The sequence below is a fragment of the Falco punctatus genome (assembly GCF_963210335.1).
Source record: "Falco punctatus genome assembly, chromosome: 6".
NCBI classification, from domain to species: Eukaryota; Metazoa; Chordata; class Aves; order Falconiformes; family Falconidae; genus Falco; species Falco punctatus.
Window position 1 is genome coordinate 91,658,591 of NC_137585.1, and position 23,955 is coordinate 91,682,545.

Here is a 23,955-nt window from a genome sequence, read left to right on the forward strand (position 1 = left end):
TCATCCATGTGGCCAAGTGAAAGTAACAAGATAGTGAGATGGATTTAGAAGTGCATTTTTCCCTCTTTCTTTATTTTCCTTAGATTGACTGTTATTCAGTTTTCCACTGAAGTGAAATGGCTGATAAAAAGCTTTCAGCCTTCTTCAACCCACTGGTAACTGAATTTTTTAAGTCTTCAAACAGCTGTTGCAAAGGAGGCTTAGGTAATTGTGTTTTTGTGATATAGCGTGACATACAACCTTGCTTAAGAGCTACAAGCAAATGCTGCATGATCTGTTACCATTCTGGAGGGCAAAAGCTTGGAGGACAGTCAAGTTGCTCCAGATGGAACTGAAAGATTTTCGAGTTTCTCCTCATAAGAGCAGCAACAAACACCATAGTAAATCAGGTAAGCCACTTAACATTTTATTTACCACACAGAGTATTTTGGCAACCAAGATATATTGAAGAAATCTGAACAGTGACCTGCAATGCATGTGCTTTTCAGAAAAATGAAGTTTTGTTTTAGATATGCATCAGGAGCCTAAACAGCATAAGGCTTTACTCATTGAAGTAACTGTACCGATGCCATCTGTCTTAGATGCACCTACAGGTCTTTCTTGTCTTCTGCTGCATTTAAACTCCCCTGAAAGGAGACAGATTAAAAAAATAAATAAATGTTTGGCAAGATCAGAAACAGTTGATTCCAGATGCCACATTTTGCCCCCTTGCAATCATACCCGATTAGTTCACTATATACCCTTCAAAGCTGTAGTCCCATCAATATTACCCCACATCACACGTGCGCTTCTGATCCCAGTAGAGTGACAGCCACGCAGCCCCCTTCTGCTCCCTGTTCACATCACAGCTGAACTGTGCAGCAAACCCAGCAGAAAACATTTTCTGCTATCAACTGTTTTATCCTTAGGAGCTGCATCTACTGTGTGCTCAGTACCTTCTGTTCCTTCCATTCAGAGGTAAACAGAAAACTGTAAGGATGTGTGATCTAGACCACAAGACTGTTAGAAATGCAGCAGGACTACTTTGGTTCATTGCACATGGAAGCACAACAAAGATAGGACATGCATGGTGGTCTTAATTTGAACACAGAGATCAGTTGAGCAATATCTGTAAGAGTATAGGGTGAGGCTGGGATCGGCAAGAAGCTTCACAGAGTACAGGAGAAATTATAATCAGCTCAAATTTGCCTTTTTAAAATTTTAGTAATACAGGACCAAGAAACAGCTCTTCTTGAAAAGCAGGTCATTATAATTTTAGCATAATGTTCTCCTATGACCACTATTTGTAAACAGGCTAACTTTGATTTTTATTGAATTTTGGTTGAATTCTGGGACAGTAGGCATGGAACATATAAACACCTGTCAGACAACTTAAAGAATGGGTAGGGATCCCAGTACTACTAAAAATAAGTACTGTTTATTATGCGTATTACAGCCATACGCATATGCAAACCCAATCAAACTGCTAATTCAGTTTTTGCTTGCTATGCTGCACTGTTGTTTTTTTTTATTTTATTTTGTACTTCAGTTTGATTTTTATAGTAGCCAGTTTTTAGCCTAGGCTGTTTGTTGGTTGGTTTGTTTTGTTGTTGTTCTTGCATATCAACAGTATTGCAACATTTATAATCATGCATTGCAAAAGCATGTTTAAAGAGCAAATAAAATTACTTTTATAAATGTATATACCACTCACACTACTACAATTTTCTTACAAGATATTGCAGTTTGATCATCGCATGCAAAACTATCTGAATCTTATTTCCCAAGTGACAGCAATATCTAGTCTAGACTTAGAAAAGTCCTAAGCTTTGTCACCTGAAATGCAAAAAGGAAAATGCTAGTAGCTTTGCCATCCAGTCCATGAAAAACAAAATTCTGCTATGCTGACGAAGTTAAAGGAGTGCTGCCCATCTTAACTTTATGCTATACTAAAGATTTTGGTAAGTTCTCCTGCATAACAAATGCCCAACAAGCAGAATTTCGCTGGTACAATTTCAGAACATCATGTTCATATAGCGACCCAGAACCACTTACCTGAAGCCATTCATATTCTTTCAACAGACGATCATACTCTCTTTTAAGGCCTTCAGATTGCTTTTTAACTGCAATCACATCATTATTCGCCTTGTGGAGAGCTGTAAAATACCATAATTGGTGTTTTAATTTTATTACTTGTATTCCTGCAGTTCCTCAGAGCCCTAGCTCCACCCATTGCACTTGACAGTCCTTCCTCTAAAAACCTTAAATTTAAAACAGAGCATCACAGATGGACACAGGAAGCAATGTGCAGCACAAGGAAGGGAAAGAATAACCTGTGTTCAGGAAGAGCATCACAAGGAACAGGAAGAGGCTGTAAGAAACCTAAGGGGGGGGCAAGACCAATAAACTGTTGACAGAAGTGACAAATCAGTGATGACTAGAGTGTTCTGTCACATTGCAGAAGACAGTTCTAGAAAAACAAAACTCTACAACCCTGAAATCAAAACTGTCAGCCCTCTTTAAAGAGGGAACCTAAATACTGGGCAAGATTTTAGCAAAGCAACAGATGTCATCTACAAAATGGGTGGTGGTGGTGGTGGTGTGTGCCCAAAAAACAGAGAGAATACACTACTAGAGGAGCACAGAGCCCTCCTTTTCACCCTGTTATATGTTTTACCATGCATGAGTTAATTCATTATAAGCATTACTTTATGGATGAGAAGGCAGAAATGGTTGTGGTAGGACAGGCAACTGTGAACAGGTTTTTAACATGTAATTATTACTCTACTCACAATCTCATCAGCAATACACTGAGAACATGTTTATGCTGCAGTACAAAACAGCTTAAGACTCTATAGGGGCTAATTTACAATGCAGAGTAGATCAGCATAAAGTTTCACAGAGCCATTACTCCTAAGCTGTTATGCAAGCATTCAAGTAAGGTCATTTTAGACATTTTTATATTCCTCTAAGCATCTCAGGTATCTTTATATTTCTCTGCTGCAGCAGCACAGGCATACCCTAAAACTTGATTTATTCATGCTAAAACCAGAGAAATGCTGTTAATGACCTATAGCCTGCCTCACATAGCCAAATTTTTAAAAAAATTATCTTGATGGTACAAATGGAAACAGAAACATTTGTAATTTTCCTTCTTCCAAAAATGTGGATCCATCCCTTGGCTGTGAGCTCCACGAGACAGACTGCTCTTTCCCAAGGACCTCCAAGACACTCAAGAATTACAGCACCTCTGTAAGAGCCTGTTCTCAAAAGATGAGGAGCTAGATGTGTTTTTTTGTTAAGCATCTAGCTACAGGCACTCTGGTTTGAACCCTGTTTCTTTTTGAGAGCTAGTTCCCAAAACACCATGACACAAGAGATTTGACTGTTCTCCTACATAGAAAAGGAAGATTCCTCCCCCAGCATTTCTGTGATTTTTAATTAATCGATTTGAATGTATAGATTCAAAATCATTCTCATTTTAAAAGTTTGAAAGTGTTTTTCCAGTAACAGAACTTTTACCTAGCCTGAAATTCTGGTCTACTGAAGTTAATTACACTTATGTCTCTTGATTCCAACATGGTCAAAAATTCATCCCATCTCTTTACATGCATTTTTTCATTTCCTTACTCTTACATAGATATCCTTCATCCTTTAATACATTCTTGACAGCATCAATAAAAAAAAAACATTTTGCAAAGGTTTTGGAATAACCACAACTTCCACACATCTGACATGTCAAACCCCACTGCATTTACTCTCAATCTGTTCTTGCTACCATTTAAAATATTCAACAGTAAAATTTGGAAATCAGTCTAAAATAAACCTGTGACAATTTGATAAGCTTCTGAATTTTAAGTTGTAGACAAAAATATATACGCATATGCCATTTTGCTTTAAGAAACTGCTAACTAGAAAGCTAAATTTTGCCTTTGTTTTAAACATTCTTGAACATAGTTTGTGATAGTAAAAATTAACAGTATCTCACTTCTAAAGAAGTCTTAACTGGATGGTACTGATATAATAGTATTTAGTTGTTTACAAGCAGCAGCACAGTACTTTAGTTGCAAGTAAAAACTACTGTATCTTTAAAACATGAACAAAATATCTAAAAGTGTCTGCAAACCAAGAAAGCAAACAAGCTGCTGCATTGTTTCAATGTTTTGACCAAAACAGATGTAGGACAGGACTACCTCACCTAACCCTAGAAGAAGAAAAATGAAAGAACAGCTTGTCCTTTCCACCTGTGTTGGCTATGGACAAAACACCCTCACCAAACTCAGACTCATTTCTGTTGGGGCCGCACAATAAAAAGGAGCATCACATCTTTGAGCATGTGAATTCCCCAGTGCACGAGCTTCTCTGGACGTCTTCTTGTCAAGGAATGGAGACTGTCCACAGACCACTGCTCAACTATTTTGCCATTGCAGGAACACTGCAGTACAGCCAAGTCGATCGTACCGGTATATTTGTCATATGGATCATATCATACGCACACTGATCCAGCAGAAAACAGAAGATCCTTTGTGTGCACAATACAGTCAGTTATTATTTCTGGCTTCCATCTGGCCTGTAACACTGCCTCACAGGAGACAGAACAGCTGGACTGGCAGCAAGCAAACCCCAACAACTGACTGCTCCTACCAAGTAAATGCATGAGCAGGTAGGAGGTGAGAATGCTGCTTCTACATTAATGCAACTTATGAGAGGAATAATCATTAAGTCCCCAAACTGGAATCCAGCCTCATTACTGTGAGAGGTGGGCTACCCTTTTTCATTCCTCCCCCTTCCCTTCAAAGGAAAATCAACAAAATATTCTTAGGGCTGTGTATCAATGGAAGATATTTATGGAAAATTTCATCCCGTTACACCTAATGTATGACTGGAGGTCCATAAACTAATGTAACATGTACAGCCTGAGAGAAGTAGAGAACTTGTCCTTCCCTTACCACGTTCCCTGTATCCTGTTCCAGGATAGACAGTTTGCTTCAGATTCCTCTAAAGTTGAAAGATGAGGAAAAAAATTGCTCTGAAGAGGTTACCACAGCCCATCAGCTGTAGCACTTCGTCTTCTCATTTCAACAAGAACGAAGAACCAAACAGTAAAACAAAACCAAACAGAAACAAAAGCAACCAAAGATTCTTTGGGCATTCCATGCACAGCTACTAGTCCTGGTCTGACTAAATCACTTGACTTACAGTGCTTGCTACTAAGGAAACAATCTGGAACTTAAATTAGCATTGCTTACAATACAAGTCTAAACCCCAAATGATTTGGGCTAGTTTAAGACTAAGAAAGATCCCTCTCTTTTAAGTCTCCAAGTTGAGAAAGAGCTATTCAAAGTTAAGAATTTAGGCACTGACGGGACAAGCGATTTGCCAACAAATACACTGCAAAGCTGGGAACACAACTCCAGTCAAATAATTCCATACTAATTCTAAATTCTCTTCTTAACATATAATGGTCAGACAAGAAAAGAGAAGGAAGGGCCAAAAAATTATACACAATTTTACTCCAAGTACCTTTCACAACCTCAAATGACAAAAGGGATGTTACAGCATCTTCAAATGGCATAAATGGCCTTGTATAACAAAACCATGCTTGCTGTATGCAGCGACATCCCTTCGAATCAACAAATACAAATATCAACTCATCGCATGTGACATTGTGCAACGGCTCCCACCAAGGTCACACTGTTACAGTTTAAAAGTAAGGTTAAGTAATATGGATTTTGTTCCTAAACCTCCCTCTGTCATTGGCTAAGTAACATGAGTCCGTGGCCAATTCATTTAACTTGTATCTCCTATTCCCAGCTCACAAAAGAAAGTTTGATAGTTTGGGGGTTTGGTTTTTTGTTTGTTTGGAGGGGGGGTTTGTGGGTTTTTTTTGTTTTGTTTATTTGTTTGTTTTAAAGAATTGGAGTACTTCAGCAGAGCACAACATAAATATAGTTTTCATACATGACACTAGCCTGCCTGGCAACACAAAGGCTGAGCTGAATCCTCCCTGACAGCAACAGTTCTATGAAATGTATTCCCAACGTTTGCCACAAAATATTGTTAGAAGAGCGAGCGGTCAATGAGCTGGAGTTTCATACTTGGGACCAGTGTGTTCTGCTGCAAGACTTGCTCCATACTAGTTATTCTGTGTAACTTTGTTGTGCAAATGAAGCTGTAACGTTACACTAGGACAGTGTCACCAAAAAAAGATCTGATAGAAGGTAAAATAGTACAGCACCACAGAAATCTCCCTCCTGCCCAGAGTCCCTTAATAACAAATGGACATTTCCACATCAGCATTTCCACAGTGTGGGATCTGTGAGCGAGAAAAGGAAGTTAATGCCCCAAAAGTCCCATTCCTGCCCCCAGTCCAAGGACACTTAAGGACAGCTGCTTCATGAAACTTCTCTCAGACTCTGATCTCACGTCCGGTTGGAGATAGTTTGTTTTGTTTTAGCTTTTGGATCTTTTTCAGAACTACCAAAATGAAACAATATCATAGTATCTCTTCTTTCCACAGGAAATTCCTATAGGTCTGAGACCAGCTTCCACACTGAGAGCCTTTTATTGTGTGAATCAACATTTTGTTAGAAATATGTCTAATGTGTAACAGCAGAAACATTCTCATATCTGCACTGGGTGCTCCTAGGAGTAAGCATATTTATTTCTTTCTAGGTATAAGTGAGACATTTTTCATAGTAGACAAGTGGATCAATAAAATACCATCTTGGAAGGTTTCTAAACAGTCATGTTATTACATGTCCAGGTATGCTAAAAATGGATTTAGGCTCTGAAAGTGCTAGCCCCACTGCTGGGTGCCTATAAAACCCCAAGTATGTGGGTCTGCAATAAAGTAGTGAAGAACTAGGCCCCCTTCCTTCATTTCCACCATAAAGGAAAAAAGGTCATCCAGGGGGATAGGAAAGTCAAGTCTGAAAACAAAACAAACTTGGCTGAAATCTTTATCGCTCATTTCCAACTTTTCCTCAGATTTTAGTAATTTCACTATTAGTCTCTTGGTCTTGGAGTTTTACTTTCCCTCCCCACCTGCCCACAGCACAGTAGGTGGCAAAACGTCATCTTAACTTAGGGTTCCACTTACACTTAGGTGGACAAAAAAGCATAAGGACTGTGATTCCTGTAAAAGGCATAAAGTTGAAGAACTAGAGCTAAGTCTCCTGAAAGTCTGCAATAATCACTATTTTTTACACTATAATTTCAGTCAGAATTTCAGAAAGAGGAGACATACCATATTTTCTGTCAGAAGTTGTAAATACTGGATCAAAACCTTACAGAAAATTTGGATCTCCCCCTGAAGTCACAGCACTAATCTGATACTAAACTGCATTACTTAAACGTGAAGCAGACTTACTTAGGACTCCTCCTGGGTGCCACTACTGAGTTAACCCACCTTCCAGCACAGGGCCTACTATGAAGTAATGGATCACCCCATCACCATGTGTAAGTAGCACGTAGTTACATGTTGCAAATGTACCAGACTAGAGCAATGCATATTTGAAACTGCTTTGTGAAAAAACATTATACCTGTTCTTTCATCCAAGCAGAACAAAAAACCCAAAACCCCAATCAAACAAGAACAAAACCCAAACTTATGACTCAGCTGATACTAGAGCTGAAAAACAAACAAAAAGAAAACCCCCCAAACCAGTAAAGTTTTTCCTTTTTATACTATTTTTTGCCTTGTTTCATTACAGAGTGACAACTACACCCCTTGCTCCCCCATTTTCATGGATTAGGCTTTGTGGACACGAAGGAAAGGTTACTTAAGTCATGTGAGCTCAGCGGCATGAAACAAATTGTTAAAGAGGCAAAACAAGCTTTTCAGTCTTAACTTTGATTTTGTGTAATGCATTGCTCACACTCAGCGAGCATGAAACAACATCCACCTGCACAGTTGCAAAAGTTTCAAAAGAAAGCAGTAAATTTGATTCACATTAAATCTCTTAACACTCCACAGAAAGCAGTGTCTACAGATGTGGTTATTACCAAGTATTTTAAACTTTCTGGCTATCAGTTTGCTCAAAATAATGTATAAGAAAACTTAAACAAAAGTAAGTTAGATGTACTTTAACACCATCTAGCTGATGATAATTAACATAACCATGGGATTTTCTGTCTTGGCAATGAGGGGGATGGCATCAAGGAAAGGCTGTAAATACTTTCCTATTCATTCCTTAAAAAGACCCTCTCCCCCACTTTCCCCCTAACAAAAGACTCAAGCATGCCTTAATTTATACATCTTTTGGATGCACAACAGCCCACGGGGAAAATGCAGCTGAAGCAGCATGTGGTAAATCTATTTGTTCCTTAGCTTTCTCTAGCATTTCTGACTGAAAAGCTTATACTATATTAGTGTTACATACCACCAGTTAGTTTAAATAAAACATATGCAGTTAAGTTTTTCATTGATCCTGCCACTTCAAAGGCAGTTTCCCCCCCTTTCTTTAAGAAAACAGCAGGAGAGGGAAAGCCCACAATCAAACCTGCCTGAGAATATGAACGAATGAGACTCTCTATTTGAAGATTCCTGTTGCTTCAAGCCCAGCTGAAAACAGCTGTTCTACAGTTCTCGTTCATCTTCCCAGTAGACAATGAAAAATGATTAATGAAATATTTGTTTTTATTACAGCTTTGTAGCAGTGCCATGCAATATGAAAGCAGGGCTATGTTTTGATGACAACATGCTATTTGGTACCACGAAAATCTGTATTTTGCTGGAGTCTGAACATCTGATTAATGCTTACAAGGTCACAGGCAGTGTTATCTTAAAAACACTAATTTCAGACGAGCAGGTGTTCATAAGCATCACACACCCTGACAGATCCCAGTAAGACAGAACCAAACAGGTAAAATCTGCTTCTATCTCAATTTGGGTTGTCTAGAAAGCAGTTTTGACAACCTAAACCTTAAACACGGAAACTGCTAACAAAAGTATTACATTACAAATTGCAATGCATGTTTCCTTGTAGAGAAAAAAAAACCCAAAACATCTCACACCTCTGCTGCAGGAGATATATAAATTTAGAATACTAGTCAAGGACTTTTCTGCTATCTGACCAAAATCCTATTTAAAGGAAAAACTACCACATACTTCCCCATTTTACACAGGGAACGTGGCTGATACTATGACAAGATCAACCAGATGCCTATAAGCAACGTGCAATTGATTCCATATCGTGGTCATGTCACTGATGAAGACAGGTCAACACCACTTAAATATATCAATTCAATCTGCTACCAATTACAATTTAACTAAGGTGTTCACATAACACCACGCACAGTGCATTTTCATAATGAAAACATTTACTAAAATACCCATATGGCAATAGCATGTTTTTCCAGTTCCTAGTCGAATGTGAAGAAACCCCAAGCCAAGCATTCTGTAAACTGATTAAGTTAATGCTACATCTAGAATAAATTGTTCACATCCAGTGTGTTGAAATAATCTTTTCCTTAATTGCAAACAAGTCTTAACCAGTACTTACCATTTGATGTCTTCTGTAGCTCTCCTTTCAATTGTTCAATTTCCTTCAACTTTTCATCAGTTGTTTCTGCTGACACTTTCTTTTTACTGATGTCTTTTTCACTCAAGGCCTATTAAAACACACAGTAACTACAATTAATTTTGTTTTCATTAGTCTGACACTAAAGACAAACAACCAGAGAATGTCAGCCTTGATCTTGCAAAGTGACAGGTTTTATCAAATGCCAACATGACACAGGCAGATACTCGGTCATTCTAGACAAAAACCCCTCCAAAACAGCAAAATAAAAAAAGGAAAAAAAAATGCTCTATGTTTTACATTGATAGTAATGGCATATATGTAATAGTATAGCATTATCGCCTGTGTTAGAGTACTTTGTATCTCTGCACCAAGCCCATACATTCTCTTCAGGTTATAAATGGCTTTTCCAGAAAATATACACCAGGACTGCAAGTGACAGAACATTGCCATGTTTGTGTACAACTTGTTCTAATAATTTATTCTGATCTAAATAATGTAATATATCACAAATCTCTTCTTGTAGGTTTGTAGCTACTTCTTCAATCTTCAGAATACCTCAATACCAGATTAGATTTCCACAGAAATCAAGAAAAAACTAGGAAAGGATTCAGGAAAAGCCATGTAAGTAGCAGACACGAGCAGTATACTCTTTGTACTCTGAAAGTGTTGGCACTACTATACTTATGCAGAATCTTCTCATTAAGGGAATTGCTACTGATGACTTGAAAGTTAAGGATTAGACTCCATAATTAGACCCTTGGCTCATACAGCCTCTATCACCCAACCAAACACCACCTCTGTTACAAAAATGGCAGAAGAAGTGGTAAATGCTTAATGGCAAAAAAGAAAAGCTGAACAACTGAGATGAACAACTGTTAGGTGAACTGGTGATATCAGAGCCTACTGGGCACAAGTGGAAGCAGAGGGGAAAGATTATAAACAGTTCTTTTCATTCTTCCTAAAGTAAAGACTGGTAAACAATCTTAAGAAAAGAGCTGAAGAAAACCTTCCAGAAACTATTTAACCAAAGAGCAGAGACTGCACTTGACTGTTGGTAACAAAACCATAGCCATTTTGTCATGAAATTGGCCACAGACTGCCTCCTTTACTTTTTCCTCACTTCTTTCTATTAATACACATTTTTTTCTGTAAACTTCTGTCTTTAAGTCCTGTGCTCCATGGAATCTCTGAACAGGAGATAGCGCAGACCTAGCACACTAGAGTAAACTCAGAGTATTTATACTTACAGCCGGCACCCTATATGCAACTGCTCTTGCCCCTCTCTGATAGTGGAATGAAGCTCTCTTGTAAATGAGCACAAATGCAGGGGCCAAGCCACAGAGGAACCTAAGTCACACTATCCCTATAAAGTTAAAATAGACCAATTCTGAACACTTTGCAACTCCAGCACAACAGAGGTTCAGCGACAGCATGCTGGCTGTACCTGTGGCTACGACTGCTTTGACAAACCATGCAATCAAACACACAAATAGAAACAGACAGGAATACAGTTTCCAGTCCCTGGCTATCGCTTACAAGTGGCTAGGAGAATGTGTTGCTAAGAGAATGTGAAAGCAGAACAAAAAGAGGACTTTTGGCCAAATCCCAACAGGCCAGAGAAGAAACAAAGTACCAGTAAAGAGAGAAATTCCATGGCTGAGGGAGGGAGTCTGGATCAGTTTGACAAAATACCAAATCCCAAGATTTTGGAATCATGTCATACTTGGCAAATACCTAATGCACACTCTAGTGATCCTTGTTTTACAGCACCTCTCAACCAGCTGGATTTTTTTTGCATCCCATCTAGTACTTTTCGTCCAGAATCTGTTCTCTTTGCCTGATGATTTATTACCCAAAAAAAAAAAATATACAGTGCTGGTAACCATAGACACTGCTCCAGACAAACTGGAAGGAAACCTGTACACACCTGCAGTGAATTTTGTTTTGACAATGTGCCAGACTGAAGAATGCTGTAGAAGTCTTCATACCCTGGATACCTGCACTCTAGCTTATGGTTCAATGTCTTCCAACAGAAGTCAGACTAACCAATTATGCAAAAAGATTTCATGCATTTATCTTTATTATCCTTGCTGATTTCCCTTCCTGCATACAACTGTATATTGAACCACAACAGACAAGTGATAGCATAATTTTCTCCATTCTTACATTTTTCATTAAAAAAACCCATATGAATGTTTTCATTTCATAAAAATAACAAACCTTTGGTCCATTGGTGCTTCTTGTAAGTGAAAGATTTTTGGTAATACCCTCATCAATACTATGGCAATGTCTTACTGGGAGAGGGAGGTATTAGGAAATTGGCTGACTCGCCATAAAAATAGATCCAAGCATACAAACTACACTAAATACTAGAGACCAATTTCACAAGTTAGACATTTCAGGACTGGAGCAAATCCTATTTAGGAGAAAGAGCCAGCACGAGAACAGCAATACTGTAGACTTTTCCATACCGGACTGCTAAACCCTGACCTAACCTAAACAGCCAAATGTTTAGGATAAACTGAATAAAACCAGTATCTCCCTTTACTATGCTATGATTAAATTCAGAGACGTATTTAAAGAATACATTACTACTTAAATTAAATTCTGTCTTTCCAGTATGAATTTCATCAATTTGGATTACTTTAGTTTTCTTTGTTAGTAAAACGCTACTGATATTTGTATTCAGTATTCTGAATTCTGTATTATAAGAACATTGTATTCTTTTTTCCACCAGAAGGAAAAAATGAACAAACGTTATTCAGTAGCAAACCATCCCCAGAGTATTTTATACTAATTACTTGCTGTATAAGAAAATAACTAAAAAAGCTCACAGATACCTCCTGCAGTCTTTCCTTCTCAGCCATGTATTTTTTGGCTGCTTCAGTAGCATCATTTACTTGTGCTTCCAGAGCCGCATGAGAGGCCATCTCTTTTGCCAACTGAGTAAGAAGGGTAACAGTACGTCTCAATACGCTGGTGAAGAAACACAGTGAACAGCACAGTAATTCACAGCAAAATTAGAAGAAAACCAAAACTAAACCAACCCCTTTTCTTTCTCTCTTTGCATCAGTTGTGAAAACAAAACCACAAGAGGACTGTTCGAGCATCTGATGGGAAATATCCAGGCTCATCGATTACAACTAACAGTAAGATAAGAGACTACAAAGATTTTTATCCATCAAAAATCTGATTTTTACCTGTCGTAGAACCTCCCTCCTCCCCCAAACCCACAGCCATCAAGGGATCAGAGACCTGCTTGCTTACGAGCTGAAATACTTTTACATGATCTAGTGTTTTAAATAGGATGCATCTCTGAATACAAGACCCAAGCAACACGTTATGGTAATGAATACAACACAAAAACCTGTAACTTTATAAAAGGCCTTACAAGAGTAAAATTAGCAACATAAGCATATTAATCTACAAAGTACTCTGTCAATACTGTATAAATCAGAACATACATGAATGTCAGGACTCACATGGCACCTCAAATTTAAGCTTTGTAAATACATTCCTTGATCTGATCTAGTGATTGCCTCTTTGCATCACTACTTTTGTTATTCATCTTGGAGTCCTGCAAAGCAGTATGTTGCTGAATCAAGGAAAGGCCAAAGCAAGACTATAATTCCTGTAATATAACTATATAGCTGCTCTTCAAAAGAAACTTGAAAATCCAAGTAATTGGCTTTTTCGTAACTGAAAGCATATTAATAGACCTTTTGACTTCCAAAGTAAGCCCTCTCCCCTGCTTTTCATCAAAGGCTCATTTTATTACTTTTTGTTTTAATAGAAAAGTTAAGGTCCCCATGTTGCTACTTTTCAAGTGTTAGCAGGTTTTACTATGGCTTATTAATTTATAGATACAGCAGTCAAGAGTCAGTAAAACATGATTACTGAAACAGAATCACAGATTCAGGTTGAAAGGGGCTTCCAGAGGTAATCCTGTCCAAGCTCCTGCCCAAAACTGGGACAGGCTGTGCAGATTGCTCAGAGGCTTGTCCAGTTGAGCTCCCACCATTTCCAATGATGGGAGAGAGTCCACCATCTTTCAGGGTCCTTGTTCCAGTTTTTGAACACACTTGGTAGTAGAAAAAGTACTTTTTTACTACAAGTCAGAATTTCCCAGGTTCCTGGCCGGTTGTCTCTTGTCATTCCAGTGTGGATCCCCTGAGAAGAGCTAACTCTATCTGCTCTACATCCTACCACTAGATAGCTATAAAAAGCAACAGGATCTCCCCTTCAGTATCCCTTCTGGCTGAAGGCAAGCTCTCTCATGCTTGCCTCACGGGTCTTAGTGTTTCAGCACCCAACCTTCTCAGTATCCCGCTGCAGTACTCCAGTATTTTGAGGAGTCAGAACTGGACACTGGTCCTGGAGCTGCAGCACCGCATGTGCCAGACCGAGGGGAATAACCACTTCTCCTGACCCAATGAATGCACTGTTGTTATTACAGCTCGATACACGATTGGCTGTCTACTAGGATCCCCAGGTCCTCTTCTGTAAAACTGCTTTCTACCCAGCCAGCCAGTCAGTCCCCAGCCTGGATTCGGTACATGGTTAACCTACAAGACGTAAGGTTTTGCATCTGCCTTTGTTTAACTTCAGGAGATTTCTGGCAGCTCATTTCTCCAACCTGTCTAGCTCCCTCTGAGTAGCAGCCCTGCCCTCCAAGGTATCAACCGCTCTGATTAGGTACTGGCTGCAACTGGCCCACATTTAATCCCATCATCCATGTTGTTAACAAGGACATTAAACACTGCTGAGCCCAGTACCAATCCCTGAGCAGCATCAGCTGAATTTGCATTACTATCATCCTTTGAGTCCAAAGACCCAGGGAATTTTCCACCCATTTCCTTCTCCACTTCTCCGGCCCACATCCCTCCACAGTTTGGCTATCAGGACACCACAACAGACTGTGTCAAAGGCCTTACTAAGGGCACACAACACCCACTGCTCTGCCTTTTATCCACACAGCCAGTCACCGCACTGCAGAAGGCAAAAGGGTTGATCCCCTCGGTAAATCCATGCTGGCTGTTCCAAGTTATTGTATCCTTTGTGCCCCTAGAAATGGCTTTGAGTAAGATTTGCTCCATAACCTTTCCAGAGAGGTAAGGCTGGTTAGTCTTCAGTTCCTTACATTCCGCTTTTTCTCCTTCTTGAACACAAGTGCAACGTTCACCTTTTTACAGCCACCAGGATCCTCCCCTGATTTCCACGATCTGTCAAAGATGACATAGTACAGCCTTGCAATGACATTGGCCAACTCCCTCTACATGCAAGGACACATCCCATCCTAGGATGCCACAGACTTATATATGACTAATCTGTTTAAGCACTCGCTAGCTGCACCTGTGGATCATGTTACATTCCCCACCGACTCTCCCAGAAGGCTCCGAGAACTGGGAGGCCAAACAGCAGACCTTACCAATAAGAAACAACGTAATGTAATGTTGATAATGAGACACACCACATCTCACTCTTCCAGATCCTTTGTCACTTGGCTCCCTGCCCCTAAGCAGTGGGCACATGATTTCTTTAGCTTTCCTTTCGTTTTCAGCCCTTCTCATCCTTCTCTGGTTCAGCACAGGGTAAGAGGGACAGACAGACAAACCCTCACAGGCTCTCCACATCTGCCAAGACAGCCAGTCAGATTAGCAGATGGGTGCCTCTCTCCTACCCCAGGGACAGTCTCTGGTGACTGTGACCCTCCTCCTTTCTGTGCACACGGGTGGTGGGTGAAGGCTTAGCTGGACCCAATACCTCCACTGACAGGAGGTCATTTTCCTCACCTGTACCAAATAACTTTTGTTGCATTGCCAGAAGTGACAAGCTTCCAGCCTCCTCCATTTTGGGAATCTCCCTCTACCACTCTTCTGGAATTCTCCTATTGGCTGGCGTGGTAAAATGAACCAAAACTGACCCAAAGAATGAACTAGGGGCAGCCAAGTACCCATTCATACCTACACGTGGTCTTAACTTGGTTGGGTGAGGGTAGTAGCAGTGTAGGATAATGCACACCAAGAAACACTTTTCCAGTCAGGTCAGACCTTCTCTGCCAGACAGTCTGTTTAATGGACAAACAAAATAGCACTACTGAGAAAAGTCCTTTGATCTAGCCACTACCGTAGGAGTATTTATTTCTTCTAAATTTTGGTGAAAGGCCAGTAGCCCAAAAAAGGCCTTAAGCAAACCTCTTCAAGAGCAGAACTTTTATCCACAGTAAAATCCATTAGGGCCACCTGACAAGTTTTCTTCCTTGAAAGCCAAGGGGGAGTAGGATCCTGGGGGACCAGCTTCCAACTGTTGGAGCAGCAATCACAAACATATGTGTACATATTTACTTAGCCTTTCTGAAGGAAGACAAAGCACATGATACATTCCTATCACTATTGTGCAAGACTACAGCTACCTTTGATTTTTCCTGCTCAAGTTTTACATGAATTTTTCCTTGACTCTTCTTTATATACAATGCTTCTCAATAATCAGCTAAGACAGCCATACATCACTCCAAGGGGTGTCCAATTAGTTCATGTTCTCCTTGCCCAGCTGAGAAGTTCTGCAGCTTTTTGTGGCTACTGTGAAGATTCACAGGTAGTCTTGGCTTCTACTGATGTGCAGCACAGAACCATCCTTTCTGTTACCCTGTTTTATTAGCTGTATTTAAACATCCTGAAAGGGATACTGCACTTAAGATTGTATCATAGTAGGCCAGTTGCCACAAAGTGCTTGATCTTAAGTAACATCTGAAACTTTCCTCAGAAGCCAGAAAATTATCTTACAGTTCTGAACTCGAAGCTTTAGACAAAGTGATTCAAGTCAGACTCCAGCTTTTCTTCTTAACACAGCAGGATGCAATAATGCCAGCTTGCAACATATTAAGATTATTTTAACAGTACTTCAGTTTTTGAGGGTTTTTTATTCCAGTTTTCAATGTTCAAAACAAATAAAACATAGGGCATAAGCTTCAGGAAGGAAATGAGTATTCCCTGAAGAAACTTCTGCAAAATGCTTGTTTTCTCAAGCATTCAAAATGTTTATTTCCATGTGTTGCTCACATATCCTTCTATTCTCCAAACATTTGTAAGATATTATTTTCCTTGATCCTACTTGCCTCATAGCCAACCTGCTCACTCCTAATTCCTTCATCTCTTTAAACTGGCCTTCCATTTTTTTATAGTTGCATTACTTGTGAGATAGTTCCTATAAGAAACGTGCTATGCGGAAATTGGAGAAGTGTTATACTTACAGCCAAAGAAATAAAGTAAAACCTGAGAGATAGAGGTTTCTTTGCGATCGGAAGAGTTTCATCTGAATATGATCAAAGGCGTTGCTATTGACATTTACAGCCTTTTCAATCATATGCGTGACAGAGTACTTCCTCACTTCTCTAACAGCATCTGCAAACAAAAACAGTTTGTTCATATTCACATCTGTTGATATGCATGTCTGACAAATGAGACACAGTACTAAAAATATGTATTTGGACTTTCTGCTCAGCAAACAGGCATAGGACAAATTCTGACATCGCTTATGTTACCCAAGCATTTTAAAGATAGGTGCTGATAAATCACTGAAGTGATAACATATTTCCAGAGATACACCAAACCACTGCCCAAAACATGTTTTAACAGTCACTTGCAAAACTTGCACCCAGCCACCAGGGATCAGGCAAAAGCAACACACTCTAAAAATGTTATTTGAGACCCTACAGACAGTGTCAAAATGTCACTGCTGACAACTTCATTAAAATCCAGCGGACAAACAGTGAGAAAACAGAAAGAGAAGGGGAAAAAGAAGAGAAGCCTTCTGAAGTATGTCTCATATGTAATATTAAATAAGCATGTGTTTTTATGTTTGAATGAGAGGGAAAAAAATATTTTTGTAACATCCATCACAGTAGTAACACTGTGTTGAACAGGAACAGAACAGAGGGAGTAAGCTACACCTCCGCTTTCATCTGCCTTTCAGCTTCCTTTCATCCATCATATACTCCTGATAATTCTGCAGAAGGGTCAATACACTGCCGACACTTTTCAAAGGCCAAAATAATTAATTAGGACTTACATCCACGTAAGAACAAAACCTAAGCCATTCATATTACAGTCTGTACACTTAAGGTCATCATACATACTTAAGGCCAATAGAGCACCTACAGTATCTTACAGTACATCAACAAAAATACACATTTCATGACACATCAGTTCTTGCAGACTATTTTGGCCAAGTAATATTAAATTGATGCTGCATTTATGTAAGCACACAAAATCAACTCCAAAGAAAAGCACATGTGAAAAACATCATTTATGACTGTCTCTTTTAGATTCTGAAGTGAAACTTTAAACAGTGCAATGGAGACTAAGACCAAATGAGAGTCCATACCCCTTTGCTATAGGAAGATTCTAGGCCTGCAGTAACCTATCATCTTATGCTATGGGGCAAGCATCTCACCACTGCTTTGCTTTAGCCCAAATCCATCTTTCTGCAAAATCAATGACTATCACCAACTCAAAAGCAAACTCCGGTCAAAGTTTTCAATAGAAGTTCAAGAGAGTAAATGAAATCCATAATTTCTTAATCTTAAGCCATTTACTGAAGGACCTACTTCTATGGAGAATACTAAAGATAATCTACAACCCCCCCTTTATTTGCATTTCCAGTACTTTTTGAATATTAAGAATACAGTACTGCAGTCTAGTCTGACTTTGCTATGTATGCAATGCATCTCTACGTTTCTCTCAACAGACAATAAAACCACACATTTTTTCTTTATATTTAAAGTAGCTTGGATTTACCTAACATTTTCATTGTAAAACGCTGGAAACACTTGTCTCCTATCCATGGAGGAGAACTATGTCAGTGAAACGTAGAACTGTTTTCATCACCAAAATATGGAAGATGCTTACCACACAAAGCAGTCAGGTCAGACCTTAAATGAAATCAGTCAGCCATATGGTCATCACTCAAGCTCCAGTTTCACTAAAGCTTTACTCCTGTGTGATAGACCTTAGCATCTACTCGTAACAAATGCAGCCAACAGCTGTTTTTTATCTGTGCTGAGCACAAGTGCTTAAATAGCGCAGTGCTTTGATACATTCTTCTGGTCTTCTATTTCAACAACAACCAAGAGAAAGAGTGCCATCTACTGCATATTGCACAGCTCAGCCAAATTCTGGCATCAAACATTTGCAGTTCATTTATTTGCATGAGGAAGTGAAAGCAGCAGCCTAGACCAAGCTCCAATTTTCCTCCTCATTCACTACCATATTACTCTTGCATTTGGGTTTCCAACACGGATGCAGTATAAGCCCTCTGCTCTTCCATTCTATTGTAGAACTTTTAAACAAATTAGCTGACTTAAATTAGGCTCAAATCCTTTCAATTAATCTACTACCATGAACTCCACACACGAGGTTCCCCCCCCCCCCCCCCCCATTTGTTAAGCAATTATTTAACACTTACCAAGAAACAAGATGATCAGTAAAACTATTATTGTAAGGAACATCTTGTTCCAAAAAACTGCCATTTTGCTCCACAGAGGAATCATAAAAACCTTCTGCCATCTGTAAAACAGCATTGTGTTATTCAAAAATAATTAAACACTAAAAGAAGAGCATAACAACCTCACAGAAGAGAGCCTTGTTATTGATAAGAGACTTACATAAGGTCTCTAAATAGCTGCTTTAATTGTAATATAACTTAGGTACACATAACTTTTCCAACAATCCAACTTGCTTGTCTCTTTGTTTGTTGTCAATACAGGCATAGACAGCTGGTTCAACTTGAAAACTTCTTGCATGACAGCAGGTACTTTCCAGATGTGTTTCATTTTAGCTTTTACTTTGGCTAGCATTACTTTGTGCTTGGTCCTGACTACAATAAATTTAGGGATAGAGTACAAACTGCAAAGTGCATTCCACCGTTTTTATTTCTATCCACTTATACCCCTTGGTGCCAAATAAAATGAAAACCCTCCACAAATTAAGATCATCTCTACCATCCTTCTTCAGAAGGCTTACCTTTCACACTGATGAGTCTGCATAATTATAAAGTACAAGGATTGTTATTATATTCCAACTTGCAAATGACAACAAAATATCAAGTCTTGTGTTCGTTATTTTGTTCAGGGTTACAAGCTCTTTCAAGAGCATAAATTTATTGGTTAGAGAAGAAACTTAAGAGGCCGATTGGTGGTGAAGACTTTTGTTGTTGCCTATTCGGTATTACTGCAGGAGGGTTCTGCAAGAACTCACATTTGCAGCACAAATGAAGAACATCTAATGTGCTCAAATGAACTGAAACCCACAAGATAAATCAGAGCACCTACTTGTCCTCTGTTGCAGGTTGGAATCAGTACTACTGCACAAATGAAGTAATACCTAGTTATGCCATTATGGATGTAACACAGGCATGCTAATCACCATCTGATTATATTAGGTAACATTTCCAACTTTTGTTAAGAGTATTTACATTTTCCAGAGACTGTTAAAATTTGTCCTTTAACAAAGCAGTTTCCAACCCTCTATGAACTTAATTATAATGTAGCATTATCTCCAATAGCCCCTTCTGGTTCTGCATCAGAAATAATTAAAAAGTTTTAGCACTGTATGTGCAAAACTCTCATTTAAGTCCTTCAGTATAATATGAATTCCTTATAGCAGAGAGTTATAGTCTGTATCAACCAAAAAGCATACTTTAGTTAAACCAAGCTACAACTCTAAGCTACAAAAAATGCCATCTTGCTAACTCTTTTAAACATGCAATTCTCCATGTTTCATACTGATCTCCACTTAAGAAGTGATACTCTGCTATACTGCAAAGTTATTTTCAGGCTAAAAATAAGATCTCTCTACATTTATTTTTCCTCAGCAAGTACTGACATTCACATTTATTAATGCTCTATTTCCTTTTGGTGACAGAAGTCACATAAATATAACCCTTCCAAGTTACAAATACTAGCCACCACTACAGATGTAGCACACTTGGTGGTAGAGTTCTGTCTTTTTGCATACTTGCATTTTCATATTGTCAGTTTACTTGTTCCCCAGGAGCTTAAAAAGCTTGGTAGCAAATTCAAAAAGGAGCGCATTATCCAAATAATGTACACACACACAAGAGGCAAACAATCCATTTGAAGACTGACAAGCAAGTAAATCAAAACTTTAAAGAACAGCAGTTTCACATCGGTTTTTAATCACACATGCTTTACCGTTCTGACAGAACCAGCTCCCAGGCCACCAAGATGCACAAGGCAGAACTGCTGCCCTCTGGTACTGTCACAGCAGCTAAATCTAATGTTTAACCCCACACGTTTCCTGCAACAGTTTTGTTAAGAAGATAATTGCACATCACGTAAAGGATAAAGCTATTTTGCTCTTTCAGAAACCACTCTTCAAAGGAATAGCCGAATGCTACAAGCCAAGCACAAAAATCTATCCTTTGTATATAATGAAAAGCACTGTTTGTAACGTTTGAATAAATTTTGGTAACACTGCATGTTATGAATTTTCTTTTCAGCCACAACTGGATTCAAGCCCTGTTTACATCATAGGTGAAACCCATTTCAATACTCCCAATGTCTCCCTGCATGTGTCATCAGCCTGCAGAAATTCTTGCAGCTAGTTTCCTCACATAAGCCATTAATAGCCTCATGATTACAACTCCCATAATACCTCTCCCTTCTTACATACAGTTGCATTTTTGATTACAAAGCAAAAGAAAATATGAGAACTCCATAATCTATGTTGAAATGCTGAAATCAAGCCGGCTTATAAAAATCAGAGGCTAAATTAGACTTTTAGAAGTTTCAATTTCTGAGGTTGAGGAAACTTAGCTAATCATGGCTATCAGCTCTGGAGGATCCAGCCACTTTAAAGACTCTCCCACAGGTTTCACTAGTGAAATTCAGACTCTACACAAAGCAAGTTCTTGTACCTTAAGATACTAGAGTAAAAGCTGCATTCTTCATTCTAAACATATATGAAGATGCAGAAAGCAAACGTAACAATTTTTACACAACACTGAGACAGTGGATTATTTTTTTTTTAAACCTTTAAGGTTTAATCCTACTTGGGGTTTTCTGGGTGCGGGGTTTTTAAAATTTATTTAAATTAGTGATATTCTGGAAAGAAATTGTAACTGTTTCTCTTGCTTCCTGTAGAGAAGCTAGCTTTCTTTAAATAACATTACCATATTTGAAGAGCTACTCACAGGAAACAATCTTAAGATAACGCTGTAAGTCAGGCCTTTGCACACAAGAAGAGTTATCTAACATTTTGTTTCTTTCCCTTACTAAGGGTCTTTATTTTGCAGGAATGACTTATTTTTCTTCATGTTCCTGCTGTGTCCCATAAGTATTATTATTTTGTAAGCCTATGTATGTTCGTACAGGCCTTCAGAGTCCTGAACCTCTTGCACCATGCTGAAGCACGCTTTTTAAACAAACGACCGCAGATTTCCTACAGCCCTGCCGGGGGCTGCGTGCGGCCAGCTTCCCGCCCCGGGAGCCCCCCTCAGCTCAGCACCCACAGTGCCCGGCGTACACCAAAACTCCTCACAAACTCGTCGAACAGCTCCTGGAAAAGCCGCACCGTCCTCTCGTTTCTTACCGAGCTTGAGGCCGCGATGCCAGGTGCCCTCCCGAACGGCAGCTACGCCAAAGCCCCCGAGCGGAGACGCCGCCCTGGCTGGAAGGAAGCAACGGGGCTCGCCCTGGGAGCCCGGCTGCTGCTCGGATGAATCAGCAGCAGGCAGAAAACAAACATAAAGCTACGAGTCTTGACACTGCTGATGCTCAAGCCCCCAACAGCATTCCTCCATTAGTTCACAGCTACTTGAAGATGCAGCAAAGCTCCGTGTTTATAAAAACAAAAGCGTAAAATAAACCCAAAGCGGCTGTCAGACCGAGCTGGGGGTGTCCAGCACGCTGAAGTCCTACCTCAGCGGAGAAATGAACGGCAGGCAGAGCACGAGAAGCACTCCTATTTCACCGTACAGGAAGGCAGCAACCGCCGTCCACTGGAAAGTCATCGCCTCGGCAGGCCTGCGGGGGGGAGCGGCTCAGCGGGCCCGCCGCACCGCGCCCGGGCTACCTCCCACCGGGCCGCGGGGTCCCAAGGAAAGCAGTTCCCAGTAACTCAACCGCGGGGCGGGGGGCGTCCCACCGCACCGGCTTCCCCTCCCGAACCATCCCATCTGCCGGGGAAGGGAAGGGGTGGACCGGGACCCTCACCGCAGCGCCAGGCTCGGCGGGCAGGGCCGGGCCCGCCGGCGGCAGCCCCCCGTGAGGAGACCGCAGCCCCGCCTGTGCCGCGGCCCGAGCCTGACGCCCTCCCGCCACCACGGCTCCCGCCCCCACGCGCTTCCCGCCGCCCCCGCTCCCCTCGGCGCAGCCGGAGAGGCCTGGGCCGCCCCGGGCCCGGCCCGTTCCCCCTCACGGCCGCCCGGCCTTCGCAACCTCCTCGGCGCTGGCGCCCTGGTGAGCCTGATGGCGGCGAGCCGCTCTCGGAGGGGCGGGGAGCGGGGCCTCGCCCGGCAGAGCGGCCCGACAGCTGGGAGGAAGGAAGCTGCTCCTTCCCGCCGGCGCGGCAGCTCGGCCGATGTGCGCCGGCCCGGGACTGAGTCACACGGCGGGGGCGGGCCGGGGGCGGTCGCTGTCCCGGCGGGGCACGGTGCGATTAGGACCCGGGGGAGGGTCGGGTCCTCTGGGCCCACCCCGGTGGAGCTGGGGGCTCCCCGCCGGCCTCCCCTAGCTCCAGAGGCTCTGCCCGGCTACCGCCCCGGCTTCCCGGGCCCTGGCGGGGTGCCCGGGGGGAGACACGCAGCAGCGGCTGCGGAGGGGGCCGGTGTGGGGCAGCTGGAAAGCCGAGCCTGACGATGGGCGTGAATTTGCTAGGGGACCACACCGCTGCTGGAAAACGCAGGGATCTACACGCTGAGGAAGGTTAAAATTAGTATCTTTTTCACATTTAGGGGGAACGGTTGTAAGCGTTTTGCTGCGGGATCTCACTGTGATCGTCCCACCACCCCGCAAGTCAAGCTTACTCAGTCGGGACCTCAGCTCTGCTCTCTGGTGCACTCATTAGTTTCTGAAGTTCAGTTAAAAAATACTGTGTCTTGTCCGTCCATCCCCCACATGCATTATATTACCTGAACAATATTAAGACCCTGCACATCGCTCAAAGAAAATAGGCCTAATATTCATAAAGACAGCACAAATAACAACCAAACAACAGCCTCAAAGGCTGTCAAACGAGCCTGTTTGGACCTCATGAATAAAACAATATTCCCTCAGAAAATCCTGTTCTGTTCTACTGTTCTCTTTGATGCTTCTTATCAGCCTAGTGAGGCCCCGAGCACGTCCTTGGTACCCATTTCCCTGTTGCCCATCTCTTTTGCCAGCTTTGTAACTCCCCTTCTTTGCCCCTGCATAACCCTCCCCTAACAGCTT

The 23,955-nt window shown here is 41.0% G+C and overlaps 1 protein-coding gene across 1 annotated transcript; it reads right to left on the reverse strand.

Annotated features, from left to right (window-relative positions):
* Positions 1 to 385: 385 nt before the first annotated feature.
* On the reverse strand, positions 386 to 23,126 carry BCAP29 (B cell receptor associated protein 29). The gene is made up of 8 exons (XM_080392769.1): positions 22,963 to 23,126; positions 22,444 to 22,548; positions 18,969 to 19,069; positions 16,756 to 16,906; positions 12,347 to 12,482; positions 9,486 to 9,594; positions 2,035 to 2,135; positions 386 to 626 (listed from the first exon to the last, which is right to left on the reverse strand). The coding sequence occupies exons 2-8, from the start codon at positions 22,533 to 22,535 to the stop codon at positions 588 to 590; spliced, it is 729 nt and encodes a 242-aa protein (XP_080248895.1). The 5' UTR covers positions 22,536 to 22,548; positions 22,963 to 23,126; the 3' UTR covers positions 386 to 587.
* Positions 23,127 to 23,955: the final 829 nt, after the last annotated feature.

Bases quoted from the DNA above. Each gene is read 5' to 3' on its own strand.
- BCAP29 (XM_080392769.1), bottom strand. From the start codon at position 22,535: ATGACTTTCCAGTGGACGGCGGTTGCTGCCTTCCTGTACGGTGAAATA. The intron at 16,907-18,968 runs GTAAGTGTTAAA...TTTTGTTTGCAG, and splicing joins ACTGATCATCTTGTTTCTTG to ATGCTGTTAGAGAAGTGAGG. The intron at 627-2,034 runs GTAAGTGGTTCT...GTCTCCTTTCAG, and splicing joins AAGAATATGAATGGCTTCAG to GGGAGTTTAAATGCAGCAGA.